Source organism: Argopecten irradians, chromosome 3, assembly GCF_041381155.1.
Source record: "Argopecten irradians isolate NY chromosome 3, Ai_NY, whole genome shotgun sequence".
In the NCBI taxonomy this organism is placed as follows: Eukaryota; Metazoa; Mollusca; class Bivalvia; order Pectinida; family Pectinidae; genus Argopecten; species Argopecten irradians.
This window is the reverse complement of record NC_091136.1, coordinates 53,190,935-53,212,128: the sequence shown is the minus strand read 5'-3', so window position 1 is coordinate 53,212,128 and position 21,194 is coordinate 53,190,935. Positions and strand designations below refer to the sequence as shown.

General features: G+C 35.6%; 1 protein-coding gene across 2 annotated transcripts in view; it reads right to left on the bottom strand.

Moving 5' to 3' along the window:
- LOC138319035 (TALPID3 protein-like) overlaps positions 1-20,360 on the bottom strand; it is a 73,736-nt gene extending 53,376 nt beyond the window's left edge. Inside the window, exons 1-8 of one of the 2 annotated variants that reach the window (XM_069261921.1) lie at positions 20,243-20,360; positions 16,963-17,936; positions 16,376-16,578; positions 13,870-14,012; positions 13,479-13,653; positions 12,963-13,175; positions 11,851-12,109; positions 10,969-11,059 (exon numbers count right to left, since the gene is read on the bottom strand). In XM_069261921.1, coding sequence (XP_069118022.1) covers positions 10,969-11,059; positions 11,851-12,109; positions 12,963-13,175; positions 13,479-13,653; positions 13,870-14,012; positions 16,376-16,578; positions 16,963-17,929 — 2,051 coding nt within the window. In that variant the 5' untranslated portion in view covers positions 17,930-17,936; positions 20,243-20,360. Of the gene's footprint in view, positions 1-10,968; positions 11,060-11,850; positions 12,110-12,962; positions 13,176-13,478; positions 13,654-13,869; positions 14,013-16,375; positions 16,579-16,962; positions 17,937-20,194 lie in introns of both variants that reach the window. The other variant, XM_069261920.1, reaches the window with a different exon arrangement.
- Between the last annotated feature and the right edge of the window lie 834 nt (positions 20,361-21,194).

Below are 21,194 nucleotides of genomic sequence, written 5' to 3'. Positions count from 1 at the left end.
TTGTTAAATCGGACAGTAAATACTTAAGTTCTCGCACGGAAACCGTTTCCCGGACGCCGATGCCGACACCGCCGCCGACACCATCGCCAAATGGTGATACCTAAGTGTCGCTCTTGCGTTTTGCAGGCGACACACTATAAAGCAAGTGACGTACCAAGGCATGTCAAAATTTGACAAGCACAATGTATTGCAAAATTAGTAAATCCCTACTAGCTGACATTCTAAAGTTCTTTGGACCACTAAACTAACGTTTATGGGAGTGGTATTACTTGAACTTTGTTACTAATGGATGTGTATACACAGTTGTTGAACTTGTGTAATTACCTCAACTAGAAGTCGACCTAAAAGCTTTTTATCAGCTTAACAAAGACTATGGTGACGTAAAATGTTGTTGGTAATATAAAGGAGATTGATATGCAAGATTTAGATACATTACACCTATTATGAAAATATGACATCACGTATTCAATGTAAGTATAGCAAGTGTTGACATTTAAATATGTCTAATGACCAAAATACCTGTCAGCGCAAATACCAGATCTATGATGTAATACACAGCGTCCGGTTGTCAGAAAACGTTAAACGAATTAGTTTACATATATGACAAGTTTGAAATGCGGATAATGGATGACATTGTTTCCCCCGTCACGTAAGACTCACGTCATTTACAAGTTTTCCAAGGTCACCTGGAACACAGGTATATAAATCGCTATAAGGAAACTAACAATAGTGACTTAAAAACATGACCGGTATTCAAATGTCTTCTCAAGTCTAAAATAAATTTAACACGTTGGTTAGAAGTCACAAATAGACTTCCCTTTTAACTAAATATATAAAATGTATTATTAATTTCGCCTCCATCTGAAGATACACGTGTACTGTAAGTTTGTAGTTTATTAATCAAAATAACTACAGCGATGGTCTTTGCATTGTCTAAATGTGTTCATGGTTTATGAAATCGAAGTACTATCTCGTTATCCTATACAAGGAATATGTCTTACGTATGCTTGTATCAGAGGAAAATTTGATAGAAACTAGAGATTTGTTACTAGAAGTTTTAAACAATATTTTATTCATCACCGTTGTAGACAATTGCAATCTGCAAAGCAGTTCATCGTGATTTGGCGCAATACAATAATATGATGCCACAACAGCTTGTTGCAGGATGACTTATTTCTGGCCTCACCACCAACAGCATATTGTACTTTAACAAGTGGACGACATAGTTGTGGACACATACGCGTGTCGGATTGATAGTCCAGGATCACAGACCAGTGTGTCACGTGGTGTCAAATGACTCATAATGAATGCAGGAGATAGACGGTATTGGTGTTTGCTCTACATCAATATGCTAAGTGGAAGTCTAACCCCTTCATTAGCATTCTACTCACAGTTTGTGTACATGTTTTTCTAACGTCTCCAATTATGCAAACTTGGTGAAAAGTAAGGTTAATGACAGGATATTCAGATTAGAATTCCAAGCACACAACTACACAACAAGGAATAAAATAAGCAGATTTCTCTATAGTTCAATTCATGAATAGTAATGATTTATTTACCGTCACTAGCTGGAAAACACTGTGTCTGACAACAGTCATGATACAATTTTAAACACAATCGTGTGAGAACAAAGTCAAAATAAAAATGATGTACAAAAGGCTTTTTCCAATAATGTATTCTGTTATTTGATATCCCTCGTTATATTACCGTTATGCAGATGTCAGGAACTAAGGTCGTGTACGGATTACACATTTCGAATTCAGCTTTGGTCACTAACTGCAATCGACAGAAAATGTCTGTTTTCATCTGCTATAGCCTACGGTGTGGTCAAATAGATCTCCTCTGTGGAAGTAATGGGTGTGGTGATTTGGGAGACTGTTGTAAACGTAAAAGTCCCGACGAAAATAAAGTGAAAGTTGTAACGAAAAATGCTTTATAAATTCTTAACCTTTGTATTCATCAAATTATAGAACTTAGCATCAAGGAAATTGATCATTTATCAGAATTATTTACTTACAATTACATAAGGATATATTTACATTTTGGCTTTCACACTGTCTACAAGTTTTTATTTAAAAGGCAAATTTCGTTATATGTGAAAGTCGTGAATAATAACTATTAAGAATTGTTATAGTTTCCTTGTTAACATTTTAATATTTGTAAAAATATTTGTGAAAATCTGAGGAGGCGTTGCAATATTTGCTTTGCAAGATGACATGAAGTAGATTAATGACAAAGCTCCACAATGACAAGCTCTACACGGTGGAGGTTCATGATTGTCATCTTTTAGATCATACACATCTAATTAAATAAAGAGAATTAATTAATCAAATATAACGATGGACACCATTACGATAAAGAAGGAAATACACATGTAATACACTAACAGAAACCATTGTATACTCAGTTTTCACTACTTAGGAGTTACAAAAGTTTTGAAAATGTGTGAATACAACTCATCAGCAAAAGATACAAGACCAGAATACTTCTTCTTTCCTTTACTAAGAAGGTCATACGCGGCTTATGGTTGAAATGCACGAAAGACACTGGCGATTAAATCAATGCAAATAAGAGTAATTTGATTTGAGCACAACTTGCCAGAGCTATATTGTTAATTATCAGGTATGTCGCGGCCACAGTTACACCGCCATGGCACATCGCGTGCTTTGACGAACAGTTAAATGTATTCCATACACGGTAATTTAACATTACACGGCAAGAAATCAAAATTCTGCTTGAGTCTTCAAAGACAATGTTATGTTTTAGCGAATAAACTTGCGAACTAGATTTTGAAATAAATGACATTCAAACATTAAAGCCTGAAATGATTGCATTTCTGTTAACAAACCCAAGTCATTCATTCAGTTTTCATTACTCCTAACTATATATTTTTTTATCAGATATTGTTATCCTTCACAAACAGCGATCAAGGTGAGCAGTGACGTCATGGTGTCCAAGATAAACTAATGATCGGGATAACAAGAAATGTGACACATTCTGGACACTTTTTAAAGATAAACTTTCTACCGAAATATACAAAGGGATTCTAAAATCCCGTTTCATTACCACATTTCCTTATATGTCTTCACAAGTAATTGTGTTACATATACATATATCAATTAACTAATTAATGTAGCAAGATAAAACCCATGATTTGGTGAAACTATTAAATATGGTCATGTGGTTTTAGGAAATGTCTTCATTTGCAAAGCATTCTTTTTTTATGGAATCTCCTAACAATTCCAAAAAGTAGGACATATTCTAGATCAAGACATCTAGTTTCTTCAAGTGTTCTTTATTTAACATTGATAATCAAAGAACAAATAAACTGAATAACGGACATCCTAAATATATACTACATCTTTATCTGCATCTTTATCTGCAATGTCAAATATGTAAGTTATCTACATTAAGTAGCCTAGTTTTATCCCCCAATCATCCTGAACAGCATTACGGTCATGTACCTGTCCTGTCAGGTCCTCTATAGATATGGTACTGATGGGACTGATCACCCTTATGTATACCAGTCAGTAGTGTTTACTGATCACCCTTATGTATACCAGTCAGTAGTGTTTACTGATCACCCTTATGTATACCAGTCAGTAGTATTTACTGATCACCCTTATGTATACCAGTCAGTAGTGTTTACTGATCACCCTTATGTATACCAGTGAGTAGTGTTTTACTGATCACCCTTATGTATACCAGTCAGTAGTGTTTACTGATCACCCTTATGTATACCAGTCAGTAGTGTTTACTGATCACCCTTATGTATACCAGTCAGTAGTGTTTACTGATCACCCTTATATATTTACATATGTCCCTATATAGTCAACGGGAGGGGAGTTGCGTTCAAATTAGCGTAAATGCAATGACGTATGAATAAAAAATCAGTGCAGGTTCGGACTACTTCTAGTTCACGCTTCGATAAGATTTTGCGTCATAAGTTGACGGATTTTAAAATAACAATAAAGAGTTTTTATTACATCCAATTAGATATGTATTTGACATCAAAACAAAATATGTGTTCAAGCATTGTAACGGTAATAAACTACAAAATGAATCGCTGGTCAGGGCTACAACCGGGGACTTTCCTAAGGAATGTTCGGGGAATCCCATAGTTACGTCAGTTGTACATGTGTATACAGAACATCTTATTGTCGGTGAACAATTCTGGGAGCGTCTAAGCGAACAATAGGTTAACAGATCATATACAGGTTTCCAGAAAAAAAAACAACATTACAGGTAGCCTATCCGAAACAGTATCATCAGCTTAAATGGGGGCGTCTTGGCATTCAAAATAGGCCTACACACACGCAAACACTTGTCTATCCTCCGTACAATAAAATAAAAGACATGACTATGAAAAATTTAGTCTAAATCGCGTTCTTAGACCGATACATACATGACAAACATTCAGCAGCTCAACGGTCATACCATCAAAAGGCTAAATCACAGTCACTTTCTTCGGTTGAAAATCAAATATGGCGGCTCGCTCCACTTCGGACCGCATCCCTACCCTGACAACGATACATACCGGTAGTCGTTCCGTCTTGGTTATCTCAATTTTTATTCGAAATGGACATTATTGATATATTATCAATAGAAAAAGAATATATGTTGAAAATAATTGAAAAGTGTCATTGTTGTATTTCAAACCAAACTGCAGCTATAACATTCAACAGTCGGAACTATATCTTCGGTCATCCTGACTACCGTAGTTACCCAACTTAGCAACCATCATCACCGTTTTAAATTTTACGTAAAAGTAAATTTATTTATGTAAATATATAGATTGAACAGTGTTTTGATTGCGTTAAAGGTGGTATGAACGCAATGGGATACAGACATATTCTACATGTAGCGCTAACGCGCTACATTGAATATGTCTGTATCCCATTGCGTTCATACCACCTTTAACGCAATCAAAACACTGTTCAATCTCTATGTATACCAGTCAGTAGTATTTACTGATCACCCTTATGTATACCAGTCAGTAGTGTTTACTGATCACCCTTATGTATACCAGTCAGTAGTGTTTTACTGGTTACCCTTATGTATACCAGTCAGAAGTGTTTTACTGATCACACTTATGTATACCAGTCAGTAGTGTTTACTGATCACCCTTATGTATACCAGTCAGTAGTGTTTTACTGATACCCTTATGTATACCAGTCAGTAGTATTTACTGATCACCCTTATGTATACCAGTCCAGTAGTGTTTACTGATCACCCTTATGTATACCAGTCAGTAGTGTTTACTGATCACCCTTATGTATACCAGTCAGTAGTATTTACTGATCACCCTTATGTATACCAGTCAGTAGTGTTTACTGATCACCCTTATGTATACCAGTCAGTAGTGTTTACTGATCACCCTTATGTATACCAGTCAGTAGTGTTTACTGATCACCCTTATGTATACCAGTCAGTAGTGTTTACTGATCACCCTTATGTATACCAGTCAGTAGTGTTTACTGATCACCCTTATGTATACCAGTCAGTAGTGTTTACTGATCACCCTTATGTATACCAGTCAGTAGTGTTTACTGATCACCCTTATGTATACCAGTCAGTAGTGTTTTACTGATCACCCTTATGTATACCAGTCAGTAGTGTTTACTGATCACCCTTATGTATACCAGTCAGTAGTGTTTTACTGATCACCCTTATGTATACCAGTCAGTAGTGTTTTTACTGATCACCCTTATGTATACCAGTCAGTAGTGTTTACTGATCACCCTTATGTATACCAGTCAGTAGTGTTTTACTGATCACCTTATGTATACCAGTTATGTTTACTGACCAGTGTATACAGTCAGTAGTTTTACTGATCACCCTTATGTATACCAGTCAGTAGTGTTTACTGATCACCCTTATGTATACCAGTCAGTAGTGTTTTACTGATCACCCTTATGTATACCAGTCAGTAGTGTTTTACTGATCACCCTTATGTATACCAGTCAGTAGTGTTTTACTGATCACCCTTATGTATACCAGTCAGTAGTGTTTTACTGATCACCCTTATGTATACCAGTCAGTAGTGTTTTACTGATCACCCTTATGTATACCAGTCAGTAGTGTTTTACTGATCACCCTTATGTATACCAGTCAGTAGTGTTTTACTGATCACCCTTATGTATACCAGTCAGTAGTGTTTTACTGATCACCCTTATGTATACCAGTCAGTAGTGTTTTACTGATCACCCTTATGTATACCAGTCAGTAGTGTTTTACTGATCACCCTTATGTATACCAGTCAGTAGTGTTTTACTGATCACCCTTATGTATACCAGTCAGTAGTGTTTACTGATCACCCTTATGTATACCAGTCAGTAGTGTTTTACTGATCACCCTTATGTATACCAGTCAGTAGTGTTTACTGATCACCCTTATGTATACCAGTCAGTAGTGTTTTACTGATCACCCTTATGTATACCAGTCAGTAGTGTTTACTGATCACCCTTATGTATACCAGTCAGTAGTGTTTTACTGATCACCCTTATGTATACCAGTCAGTAGTGTTTACTGATCACCCTTATGTATACCAGTCAGTAGTGTTTTACTGATCACCCTTATGTATACCAGTCAGTAGTGTTTACTGATCACCCTTATGTATACCAGTCAGTAGTGTTTTACTGATCACCCTTATGTATACCAGTCAGTAGTGTTTTACTGATCACCCTTATGTATACCAGTCAGTAGTGTTTTACTGATCACCCTTATGTATACCAGTCAGTAGTGTTTTACTGATCACCCTTATGTATACCAGTCAGTAGTGTTTTACTGATCACCCTTATGTATACCAGTCAGTAGTGTTTTACTGATCACCCTTATGTATACCAGTCAGTAGTGTTTTACTGATCACCCTTATGTATACCAGTCAGTAGTGTTTTACTGATCACCCTTATGTATACCAGTCAGTAGTGTTTTATACTGATCACCCTTATGTATACCAGTCAGTAGTGTTTTACTGATCACCCTTATGTATACCAGTCAGTAGTGTTTACTGATCACCCTTATGTATACCAGTCAGTAGTGTTTTACTGATCACCCTTATGTATACCAGTCAGTAGTGTTTTACTGATCACCCTTATGTATACCAGTCAGTAGTGTTTACTGATCACCCTTATGTATACCAGTCAGAAGTGTTTTACTGATCACCCTTATGTATACCAGTCAGTAGTGTTTTACTGATCACCCTTATGTATACCAGTCAGTAAGTGTTTTACTGATCACCCTTATGTATACCAGTCAGAAGTGTTTACTGATCACACTTATGTATACCAGTCAGTAGTGTTTTACTGATCACCCTTATGTATACCAGTCAGTAGTGTTTTACTGATCACCCTTATGTATACCAGTCAGTAGTGTTTTACTGATCACCCTTATGTATACCAGTCAGAGTGTTTACTGATCACCCTTATGTATACCAGTCAGTAGTGTTTACTGATCACCCTTATGTATACCAGTCAGTAGTGTTTTACTGATCACCCTTATGTATACCAGTCAGTAGTGTTTTACTGATCACCCTTATGTATACCAGTCAGTAGTGTTTTACTGATCACCCTTATGTATACCAGTCAGTAGTGTTTTACTGATCACCCTTATGTATACCAGTCAGTAGTGTTTTACTGATCACCCTTATGTATACCAGTCAGAAGTGTTTTACTGATCACCCTTATGTATACCAGTCAGTAGTGTTTACTGATCACCCTTAAGTGTATATACCAGTCAGTAGTGTTTACTGATCACCCTTATGTATACCAGTCAGTAGTGTTTTACTGATCACCCTTATGTATACCAGTCAGTAGTGTTTTACTGATCACCCTTATGTATACCAGTCAGTAGTGTTTACTGATCACCCTTATGTATACCAGTCAGTAGTGTTTTACTGATCACCCTTATGTATACCAGTCAGTAGTGTTTTACTGATCACCCTTATGTATACCAGTCAGTAGTGTTTTACTGATCACCCTTATGTATACCAGTCAGTAGTGTTTTACTGATCACCCTTATGTATACCAGTCAGTAGTGTTTACTGATCACCCTTATGTATACCAGTCAGTAGTGTGTTTACTGATCACCCTTATGTATACCAGTCAGTAGTGTTTACTGATCACCCTTATGTATACCAGTCAGTAGTGTTTACTGATCACCCTTATGTATACCAGTCAGTAGTGTTTTACTGATCACCCTTATGTATACCAGTCAGTAGTGTTTTACTGATCACCCTTATGTATACCAGTCAGTAGTGTTTTACTGATCACCCTTATGTATACCAGTCAGTAGTGTTTACTGATCACCCTTATGTATACCAGTCAGTAGTGTTTACTGATCACCCTTATGTATACCAGTCAGTAGTGTTTTACTGATCACCCTTATGTATACCAGTCAGTAGTGTTTTACTGATCACCCTTATGTATACCAGTCAGAGTGTTTTACTGATCACCCTTATGTATACCAGTCATTAGTGTTTACTGATCACCCTTATGTATACCAGTCAGAAGTGTTTACTGATCACCCTTATGTATACCAGTCAGTAGTGTTTACTGATCACCTTATGTATACCAGTCAGTAGTGTTTTACTGATCACCCTTATGTATACCAGTCAGTAGTGTTTTACTGATCACCCTTATGTATACCAGTCAGTAGTGTTTACTGATCACCCTTATGTATACCAGTCAGTAGTGTTTACTGATCACCTTATGTACCTTAGTGTTATGTCACCATGTATACCAGTCAGAAGTGTTTTACTGATCATCCTTATGTATACCAGTCAGTAGTGTTTTACTGATCACCCTTATGTATACCAGTCAGAAGTGTTTTACTGATCATCCTTATGTATACCAGTCAGTAGTGTTTTACTGATCACCCTTATGTATACCAGTCAGTAGTGTTGTACTGATCCCAGAGCCCATTTCCGGTTTTGAGATTTTGGAGTTGGATTTCGATGAAAATTAGTGAGTAGTGATTATTTGGCACACCGAATAACATGGCAGCATTTTCGAAAAGCTCAGTTGCCATGGTAACGAAATAAAGGTCTCTGATTGGTCAGAAATTTAGATGTTGTCAGAATAAGCTGATAATTGGTACATGGGGGTTTTGAGGTATGCTTATCAACATGGAATCAGGTTTGAAAAGCTGTGCTATCATGGTTACCCAATGGAGGCATCTCATTGGTTGAAATTTAGATTTTGTTAGATTAATCTGAACACAATGGTTATGAGGTATAATGAACAACATGGCATCACTTTTGAATAGCTGTGTTGCAAAGCTCTTTTACCATCGTAACGAAATGGATGCATAGGATTGCACAAAATTTTAAAGCTTACAGATTAAGCTGAATAACAGGAAGATTAAGCTGCCATCTTTGAACAGATTTGTTCTGACAGTAATCGACACATTATCTTGCGTAATTTTCGTAATTTCTCTCCGAATGGGATTTGATGGCCATTCCCAGCAAGTATGTGTAAGTTAACAATGATAATATTAATTTGTTCATATATCACACAACCTGATCTTTGTGATCATTTCCTACGTCACAATTCCGATCCTGACCCTCGGTCTCCAGGGACCAACCAGCCACACCAAATTTGGTTGTTATTCACTAAAGGATTAAGGAGTAGGATTTGTAAACAAAATTTGAGCAATGTTCCATATTTTGGGCCTTGTACCTCTGTCTCTGGGAGATGTCAGACCAGACTGTAATGATGTTTCACACCAAATCTTGGTGTAACCCATTACAAGATCAGAAGGAGTAGGATTTTTAAGCAAAGTTTTAGCAGTGTGTTATGTGACCTATTTGAGGCCCTGCATCTTTACCCCTGAGGATCGGACCAGGCTCATAAATATAAAATATGACTGTCCCCAATGACATTTCATTCCAAATCTCAGTGTAATCAAATCAAGAGTTATGATTAAGAAGAAGTAGGGTTTTTAAACAAAATTTTAACAATGTTTCGTGTTTGGGGCCCCATCCCTCTGCCCCTGGGGGTTGGATACTGGTTATTGATGTAAAATATGACTGCCCTCCCTGAATGGTGTTTCACCCCAAATTTGGGTGTAATCCATTTAAAAGTTAAGGAGGAGTAGGATTTTAAAACAAAATTTCTGCAAAATTTCCATCTCAATGATTCTCCAAAGTAAATTTGGTTGTGATCTGCACTGGAGTAAACCAGGAGTAGGCTTTGAAAGAAATGGTTTTACGTAAGAGGAAGATGTACAGCGGACGGCACACTACGGACGAAACATGATGACAATAGTTCATCCTGACCTAATTTATGACATGACCTAAAAATAAGCTCCCTCTGTATAATCCGTATGGACTTTCAGAAAAAAGTGAGATTCTTTTCATTTTCCTTACTTAAATAATGATATGGGGACAATGCAAATACAAACCCTGTGATGGAATAATATTATAATTAAAGATATCATAAAAGCATTACACATATTATGATGTTTGACAAATGGTCATGTTACAATATTTTAAGTGCATAAGATAATCAGCCTAGATTTATTCTTGTTGTTAAATCATTGTGATATATGTTCTATATTATGTTGCTGAATAAAACCTGTGTACAATCAAATCTAAATGTCTTTTAAATGGAATATCTGAAAATCAAAATACTTAAAAAAAAACAAAAAAACCCAAAACATGAATACATGAATAAGCAATAAACATCCTTGTATTCCCAACTATGGCCATAAAACCTGGAACAGGACTGCAGATAAATAGTCATAATTCACCAACACACATTATTAAATTAGTCTCCAGCCCTGTTTTGTGTTATAGGACCATAACAAGTAACAGAATAAAGTTCAATGCTTAAAAATACATCAAGCAGGTCAGGTATGTGATGAGTTGTACTTCCTTGTCTCGTGACAGAGATCAGCAGAATCTACATGTATACACATTTAACAGGCAGATTTACAAAATATGTCCTGCTCCATTCTGTACATACTTACCTTGTGTAGACAGGCTGGTGGATAGTGATTTCTTGTCCAGAACGTGTTGGAGAGCCAGCAGAGTCCAAAATCTCCTCAAGTATACCTTTCGCTGGCAAAAACAAAATATAGTAAGTTATATTACATGTAGCCACATAATTAACAAATATATCTTTAACAGGCAGCATAAAAATAAAATAAGCTGCCCTTCATGTAGCACAATAATCAGGTGAAAAAAGAGTAAATCTTAATATTATATAATATAATAAATATATAATATTATATAATATAATAAATAAAGCTGCAATTCCCATTTACATCATACATCAAATATTAAATATGCTCCGCCGCTGACATGGTATTTTTCTCAAAAAAAAACCCAGGAGTAAGTATTTTTCTTCAATTACAAAAGTTACATACTTTACACCATTACCACCATTGAAAAGTTTGAGCTTCTAATTTTACTTCTAATTAAAAATATCATAAATAATTAATTGCGTCCTGAAAAAATTCCATGGCACTATGTCCTATATATGGAATAAAGTACTGATTGCACATGAACCAAAGGCAAAATAAATTATTTTATATTATTTTTTGTGTGAATTACACCAATATATAAATACATAATCAGCTCAAACTTTTCAATGTTTCTCCTGTTTTTATTGAGAAAAAAATACTATTTGTCAGTAGTGGAGCATCTCAACAAAAGAACATTAGTCCAAGGGAGGCAACTGTGATAACTGTCTAAACTAGTACATGTATTCATATCATTAAAGGTAAAAAGTGTGAAAGTGCATTCTAAAAATGAATCTGACCTAAATGAAGAAAACCGCATTGGTACACTTTAATATCACAAGAGCTGTTTGAGAACAACAAAGCTTCCTATTTCTTGACAATACTTACACTGCTGAGACTGTGTATCTGCCATGACTGAGGGATCATAAGCTACAGGGCGGGGTGCTCTGGACCGAGGGGCTGGGGTGTCTAAAGATGACCCCTTAGGGGATACAGAAGTCCTGTTCACTGTTGTCTTACTGAATGCTCTCCTGGGTAGGTCCGATCCAGGTGAGGGAAATTTCCTCTGTTTGGGCGGTGTACGCTGAGGGGAACCACCAGCTGATCTGGGCTTGGAAGTTTCTCTGGTCAGTGATATCAGTTTGGCCTGACAGAGTAAAATCAATACACTTGGTCATTTTGTCTCTCCTTATACACAGAACCTAGTTTAGGTACAGTGACCTACCTACCAGATAATCCTAATGAAGGGTATCCTTAGTGCTATCTCACCACAATATCATCATTTACACAGGCTAACTGTGATTCATAAGAATTAAAATTTCTCTTCGTTTTCATTTGGATGTGAAAGCATTCATCAATAAAAGATGTATTAAAGTTATATGTGCCATATTTTCCATACTTACAAATCAAGAAGAGAAAAGCTTCTAATATGTTATTTACAACCAAAAGGTACATACTTTTTGAGAATTACAATACTTTCAATGCATATGTTGTAATTTTACAAGTACAAATAAGAGCTTAAAATGTAATTTTACAAGTACAAATAAGAGCTTAAAATGATTTTTAGCAGGACTGTCAAAATTCATTATATTTACATCTACAGTGCAGTGAAATCAGTACATAGGGTGAGGGTGAGACCATGCAGCCAAACTGTGGTCTACAATTTCATTTTACATTTATACAGTGTCATAAGTACAGTAAATGCAAGAATTTTACAGTGCATTTCGTCGGTGTTACAACAACATACATTTATATCATATGTGTTACAACTAACATTTATATCATATATATATGTCTGACCATTTGAATGATTTTCACAGATCAATCTTTTAAACTGATTTTTAAAAAATAGCTGAAGAAAAAATAACATGTGAAAATTCTTGCCCAGTTACAGCACATATAACTTCTGAGTATACATTCAACTACAACTAATGCATTTTGTCAAGCTGTGAACTTTATTATTTTCTGAATCAGTCTATCGCAATGGTGATAACACCTACCTGCATCTGAAGTTGGTGTTCCTGTAGGCGTTCTAGGTGTTCTATCCTCTGGTCTGTAAGCTGTGTTAACTGTTTCTCAAGGGCCATAACTCTCTGTGATTCCTGCACTGCAGTCTCAGTCTCTGACACCATCTGTTTGGCCGAGCCATTGTTTTGAATCACAGCCATTTTTTCTAAAATCTCTGTCATCTTAGATTCTAAGTCCTGTTGAGCCTAAAGAAAAAACAACACACATATTACAGGAAATTTGTTATAAAAACAATATTTTTGCTCTGTTTATCTGTCATGAAATATAGAACAAATGTTACTTTAGAGATTCAATGATAATGTTTATCTAATTATTTTCTTTAACAGTTTTATATTTCTGTATGAACTGATTTAAAATATTGAATAAATAGCACATGATTTCCATCTGTCATTTTTACAGATATGCTTTAAAATTGATTATGATATCAATATTACAAGTGGACCAAGAAAGTTTAGGATTGATACGGACAGATCCTTGAATATTCTTACTTTCAGAAAAGGTTGTGTAGCAGCTACAGCTGCACTAGCTGCCACGGCAACAGCAATGGCCTCACTTGTCTGGCCAGTCACCTTTGGCCCTTCCCCTTTGACCTCTGATGCTTTTCTGTCTGCACCAACTATTTTTGGTTGGACAACCCTCTTCACAGGTCCTGCATGTTCATATCTATCAAAATTGATGCAAAGGTTTTATGAAACATATATTCAATCTCATATCAACTTGCTATTGTGTGTCTATTTTAAAGCAACTGTTTCACAGAGTGTATGAACCTTTTGCAGTACAAAGCTATACAAAGACATTTGGAGTATTTGGTAGCCTTAATGATTTTTTATTAGCTTTTTGCATAGCTTTACATTGGATAGCCAGTTCTCACTCTCTTACCTCTTAGCAAATGTCTGTCTTATAAGTTTCTGTTTCTCTGACATTTTGAAATTGGAGATTTTAACTTCAGGTGACTCTTTCCTTTTATCTAACCCACTGGAACCCTCCACTGGAGCCCCTTGTTGTAAAACTCCACCATTCATCTGAAAAAGAATGACAACATTTCATGGGCTGAACTTATCTGCATTACCTGTTACCAAGATAAATTTTACCCAGTATGAGATCACATTCATATAAATGTGACTGATATTTTCTAGTTTCTATGATTCATCATAAAATAAAGATAAAAACACTCAAAACATTTACATTCGTGAAACTAGAAATGTGAACTGATATTTGTACTGCTGTTTCACTCTGACAACTGAAAAAGGATTAGCTACAAGGTCATTTTTTGTCAGCCATCATGTGTCTGAAATATTGTGTGAAACAAACACTGTGATTGTTTGCTTGTATACATATTTGTAATTAGCTGACAGCGTCAAACATAGCCTGGTCACTAGCCTAATTATTAAAATGAAAAATAAATCCTCTTTCTGCTATTTCTATTTGAAGTTTACTTGGAATCTTGAACCTGAAATATGACGGGTTTATCCCCACTCAGAAACTTCTCTAGATTGTGATTGTTGATCTACCTGCATGTGTTTAATGCTACATATACGTGTACACAAACGACTCATTATAGCATTTGATTCAATCAATAATTTGGATAGACCTATGTGACAACTGGCAAAAGTGTTCATTGTGACAAATTACCTCACCTTTTTGATGGAGCTTTACAGCAGTAGCAATTTCCTAACTTATAACATTCACACTTCTGATTTCATGGGTCTAAAATAATGCCCTTTTACTAGGCTTGTGTAATGCAATGAAAGCTGAGATACAATATTGTTCCATATTGTAATAGACGTGCAATACAATTATGAATGTTTACAGTAACTACATGAAAACTACAAAACTTTATTTTGATTTTAAGAAGCAATAAAAACTTTGAATCCTTCACCTTCCAAATTTTAGTCAGTATGAGAATTGTAATTATAATTTTCATGACCCTGTTATTGAATTTTTGTAATATTGGAAAATGAATCTTTAAAGATGCTCCACCTCTGACAAATGGTATTTTGTCACTATCAAAAACAGGAGCAGAGGATTTAGTATTTTTCTTTAGTTACAAAAGTTACTTACTTTACACCATTACCACTATAGGAAAGTTTGAGCTTCTAATTTTATTTCATGTTAAAATTGCAAAATATAATTAATTGCATCCCAAAAAAAATCTGTGGCACTATATCCTATATGGAATGAAGTACTGAATGCGCATGCACCAAAGGCAAAATAAATTATTGCATATGATTTTTTGTGTTAATTATACATATATATACACCATTAAACACTAATTATTGTTCAAGTGATGAATATCATTTATGCTCTGTCGGCGGTGGAGCATCTTTAATTTAAGTGTTGAAAGAATGAAACAAGATATCACATGGCTGTAGAACTGTTGTATCAGACAAAACAACTGCTGCTGATATAATATGTATCACAAAATACTGTTACACCACAGGCGTTCATTTCTAATATAAGTATAATACTGGGTCAAGCTCTATAACTTGGCTGGCCATATAACACTACCCAATTTCAGAAAAAGTATGATTATTAACCAACCGTATAGGATATGACAATAGGAATACTCTCAATTGACAGCCAGATAATTTATCTTTAATTTGGTATATGATACAAAAGATACCATGCCGTATAAATGTCACTAGGTATCCAGAAACATAGGAAAACAGCCAGATTTCAACTGGTCGGACACTGTGGTGTTCTACGATAAACACGCCAAGGCTCTAATGGGTAGCTCAAAAACCACTGCATGTCAACACTTCAGCTTCATAGGAATTAAAGTTTGGTGAAAAAACAAACTTACCGGTATGTTAGTGTTTATCTAAATACCATCCATTTGCTCAATACAGCCCTTTGAAATTTCCGATTGAAAAAAATGTGTGTCTCTAGCCGCCATGTTGATATGTGTGTAGTACATTTGTTTTTATTGGCGTTGATTGGTCAATTAATTTTCGAAAGGGCTACTTTAGGCAAATAGATGGTATTAAGACATGAACTTACTAACCGGTAAGTTTGTTTTCTTCCAAACTTTCATTCTTATGACGCTGAAGTGTTGACATGCAGTGGTTTTTGAGCTACCCGTTAGAGCCCTGGCGTGTTTATCGGAGGACACCAGTGTTCGATCAGTTAAAATCTGGCTGTTTTCCGATGTTTCTGGATACCTAGTGACATTTATACGGCATGATATATATTGTATCATATACCAAATTAAAGATAAATTATCTGGCTGTCGATTGAGAGTATTCCTATTGTCATATTCTATACGGTTGGTTAATAATTATAATTTTTCTGAAATTGGGTAGTGTTATATGGCCAGCCGAGTTATAGACCTTGACCCAGTATTATGCTTATACATTAGAAACGAACACCTGTGGTTACACCCTACCTTTGACCCTAATTGGTATCTGGCAGATAACATTGGTGGGATCCTCTTTTCATTCTCCTCCCCTGGCCCCGTGTCATTGAGGGAGGCGTCAGTGGAAAGTGATGTACGTGCAGATACAGTGACAATCCTCTCTGGAACTGTAAAAATCTCAGGCTGACTACTCTCTCTGCTGCCCCCACTCATATCCATACAAGGGGAGGTAACTGCAAAATAAAAACAACCCTGGTACAGTAATATCTATTAGAATCGATTTCAAAAATGGTAACACTAACCTAAAAAAATATAAAGTCGATAAGTATATGCCTTTATGACCAAACCATTAGCAAAATTTTACAACTTCCTTGGTTAACTTAATATGCATACAAAAATGGATGATAGAAAATCCGAGCATAATTGTGTGAAAAGATCAAATGTATGATTTTAAAACTTCATATTCTGTCAATATTTATTTCTACACTTTCTGTAGAATGAATGTGATATGTTCATTGAGATGTCTCCTGATTGAGAGCATCTCATCATAAATATGCTTTCATCTTTAAATTTTGAACAATAAGATAATTCTTACCTAACAGGAAACAGGTACATACCTTCTTTTTCAGGCAAAAGATCAACACTTCCACTAAGATCTAATGTTGGATCTTTTCCATGATCACTCTGAGATTCCTCAAAATATCTTTTCCTGTCAGGCTGTGTCATCTTCTTTGGTGTATGCCTCTCCACAAACACCTCTGCTGCCTTCTGTTTACTCACTCTGTAGGAGTCTGGAGTGTTTGATGGAGTAGTGTATGCACTACCAGTTCTTTTCCTTTCTATTAACTCCTTGCCATCATCTCTGGGAGAAAACTCATCAAAAGTTTCAGATCTTTGGGTCTGCATAGGTGAAAAGAAGTGATCAGTTTCCTTGTCATCCTTTTTTGAAACCTCGCTAAGACCTCTGGGTGCAGATTGTACTTTGCTAGTTTTTGAAACCACTGGTTTTGTAATAGCATTTTTACTTAAATTCTTGTCATCACTATTTATATTTGATGTATGAGCACTGTCTAGAACTTCAGTAGACTTACCAGCTTTTTTAACAGCTGAAACACTATCTTTCACATTTTCCTTAATTTCTCTGCTCCTTGTACTTACATCAAATGGGGACTTTATCTCTCTTAGTCTTTTCGTTGAAATTTTCACCTTTTGTGCACCAGAAGTATTAAAATTTTCTGATCCAATAGAGATTTTGGAGCACTTTGAAACATTACTTAAATTTTCCCTATCTTGTAACAGAAAACTTCTTTGGTCAGCAGGATCAACAGTGGTAGATGTTATCAAAACATCACTGGCTGTAGTGCTTTCATCCGAGTCGTGAATGATATGGCCACCAGTTTTGTCTGTTACAGTATTGGTTTTACAAATACCGCTGTCATGACTTGGGTAGTCATGATATTGAGATTTCCTTATTGATGCCCTTGAAGAATGACTGCTAGCAGAGGAAGACCTTGTTGATTTGTCCAGACCCTTGACTGCTGCATCTGTCAGGGCAAGCAACTCTAGCATACTAGATTGTGCCATGGCAATTCTACAATTGAAATTAAGGATATTAGAGGTGAAAGTAAAAATAACTAACTTTATCAACATTATGCTCTACAGTGCACTCGAACATGCAATGAATAATCAGGGGAATGTTGTAAAACGTTGTGCCCATCCTCTTGCTCTTGGAAGGTAAATAAAATAAATATGTTTAAACTAAACCAATAATCATGCATAATTATAATTTGCAGTAAAATATAAAAAAAATATATTTATATTGGTTGTTTTTTTATAGGCAAAATGATCAGACCTAAATATACCCTTTCAATATATTATTATATCACAACATAGAAATTAAATTGTTTTATTGTTTATGCCTAATACGTCATCAGAATTCGACGGTCACATAAATGTGCCAATATTGGTTATGATGGCCCATAAGTGTCGTAAAAAGACATCACGTCTTTATATAAGTTGAAACGATTATACACACGCAAAAATAACTCTTAAATCATTTTCAAACATATAGGAACAAGTTTTAAAATAGGCATGTTTTGATACCAGCTAAAATAAATTATTGTTCTCTGCTGCTTTTCTCGTTTCCTTAACAGCAATATACAGTAGGTATCCTATATAATTCCTCATGATCATATATTATGATCGCAGCTTATAATCCGACGTCTGTGGGTTTTTATATGCTTTTCTTCCCGACAGTCTCCGCCCACTTCCGTCATGTGATATTTATGGCATGCGATGTCAACAAAGCAGACGATATCTTTGTGTGTGATTGGGGGTCTATTTCAGTAATTTTATGGGTCTTAAAAAGGGGTTATCAAAAGAATTATAAAAGAATCCAAAAAAAATCACGACAGTTACGCTAAAGCGCACTGGCATCAAAACATGAACTAGTCTATGACGTCACGTTTGACCATACGTATTTGATCGTCCAAAACTTATGACCGTCGAAAACAAAACACACTGGGATAATGCTTTATCAATTTGCATTAAAAACAACTTTTAACTGATTATAAGAAATAAACAACTAAAACTTCTTTTTGAAACATCTTATACATACTGTATGTAAATACTATATTACACGACCTTGACAATGCAGGACAATGGGAACACGACTGGCTAATGCAATTTCACCCCGACAAGTGCAACGTCATCTCCACTACCACCAAACGCAACAAAATCCACCAAAACTACACTCTCCATAACCACTCACTTGAACACATCAAACACAGTAAATACTTAGGCCTCACACTACAAAACAACCTCCAATGGGACAAACACATTAACAACATCACCGCAAATGCAAACAGAACACTAGGTTTCCTAAAACGAAGCCTCACAATCAATTCGCCACACATAAAAGAACACGCATATAATGCACTTGTTAGACCCAAACTAGAGTACTGCTCCTCTATCTGGGACCCACACAATACTGGCCAAATACAACAAATAGAAAAAAACTCAACGCAGAGCAGCAAGATATGTACACAACAGATATCATAACACTTCTTCAGTCTCAGACATGTTATACACACTCCAATGGCCAACACTACAAACATGCCGTCTACAATCACGACTCATCCTCTTATATAAAATCACACACCATCTCGTTGCCATCAACCCAGAACAATACCTAACACCTGTAGACACCCGCACTAGACACACACATCCCTATGCATACAGACACATCGCAGCCACAAAGGATACATTTAAGTATTCCTTTTTCCCACACACCATCACACACTGGAATCTCCTCCCTGTGGCAACAGTACAAAACACTACACTGGAGGGCTTCAAGGCAAACATAAACAACGTAGCCCTTGAAGCCTCCACTCACAAATAAACACCTCTTTTTTATCATTTTTTTAACCTACCTACTTTTATCTATTCCAGCACCAGAAGAGAAAAAAAATGCACTGTATATAACCCCTTCCCCCACGCCACTGAGCCGATCACCTCACCTAAAATCGTCAATATTGACGAATGGTGATACACCAAAGAAGAAGAAGAAGAAGTATTTGGATGTTATATTCATGCATGAGATATGAATATTGTAGCTTATTTATCACAATATACAAATTCTGACTTTTGTTTTAAGCAGTTGGATATACAGGTAAATGCATTCAAATCTGTTAAATTAAATAGCCTATTTTAATGTATTTTAATGAAAACTAGGTAAGAAGGCCTATTTACAAAATAAATATTTTAGGCTAGCCTACTGTAGGGTCCCGCTGAGTAATGCGATTGGGTAAATGTTAGAGATAAATGTAGGTTTTGTTGCATAGAACCTACTGCTATACTATATCTCCATTTCTATAAAGAACTTTGTTGATGATCTACCTGAAATTCTATGCAAAAATATGCACATTACTAACTCAGTAGCGTCTATTCTGCTTCAATACAAAATAAAATCCATTTTTTTCCAAACTCCCGCTGCCATTTTGTCAACAATGTCATCGCCAAAGGTCTCGTGTAAGGAGTAATTTGATTGGCTGGATTCTTCGGAATTTCATTGCTGTAATATTTTATCTTTTTACATCTGTTAATTTTATTCATAATAGTTTCACATTTTATTAAAGACATATAATAATTACACGGATAAATTAAAAAAAAGTTAAATATGTTATTCGTTGAATCATCTTTGCATTTGCGACATTAGAAATTTGGTATAAACCTATTTCTGGCGGTGTATGTGTCTGTGCTTGACTTTTATTTGAACCCACGTGCGTATGTCATCTTTTCATGGTTACAATACAGTTCCGCAATTTTTTTTTACCATGTGCACATAGCAAAACTTTTTCCTTTTCTTCGGTTTTCAATTGATGTATAAACGGAAAAGATCCTACGTAAATGCCGTGACACGGTGTTCATCAGAAACACGAATGCTACATAACATTTGTGCTCACATGTAACGTTACATGTAAGCTATCATTGGACCTGAGCTGCCAGAAGACGAAAGCATATATAAAGTCGATATAGCACTAGGCCTATAAAAAGGGCAACAGTTCAAGCATAGATAAGACTTGCTTAAGCCCTTAAAAGATATTTGATGCCCAAATTGAATATAATGAAACGCTTAGGCCTAACTATATAATAATATTCGATAAGAATAATTACAAGTAGAATAGAAGCGGATCTTATTCTGCATATAAAGTTTCAAATATGTACACGAATTATAGTGTTCACAATTGCTAAGGACAATAACTAATACAAATAAGAAATAGAATTACTGTCGGATAATTCTGATTTTTGAAATTATTCGTATTATTAATACTTAGTAGGCTGTATACAA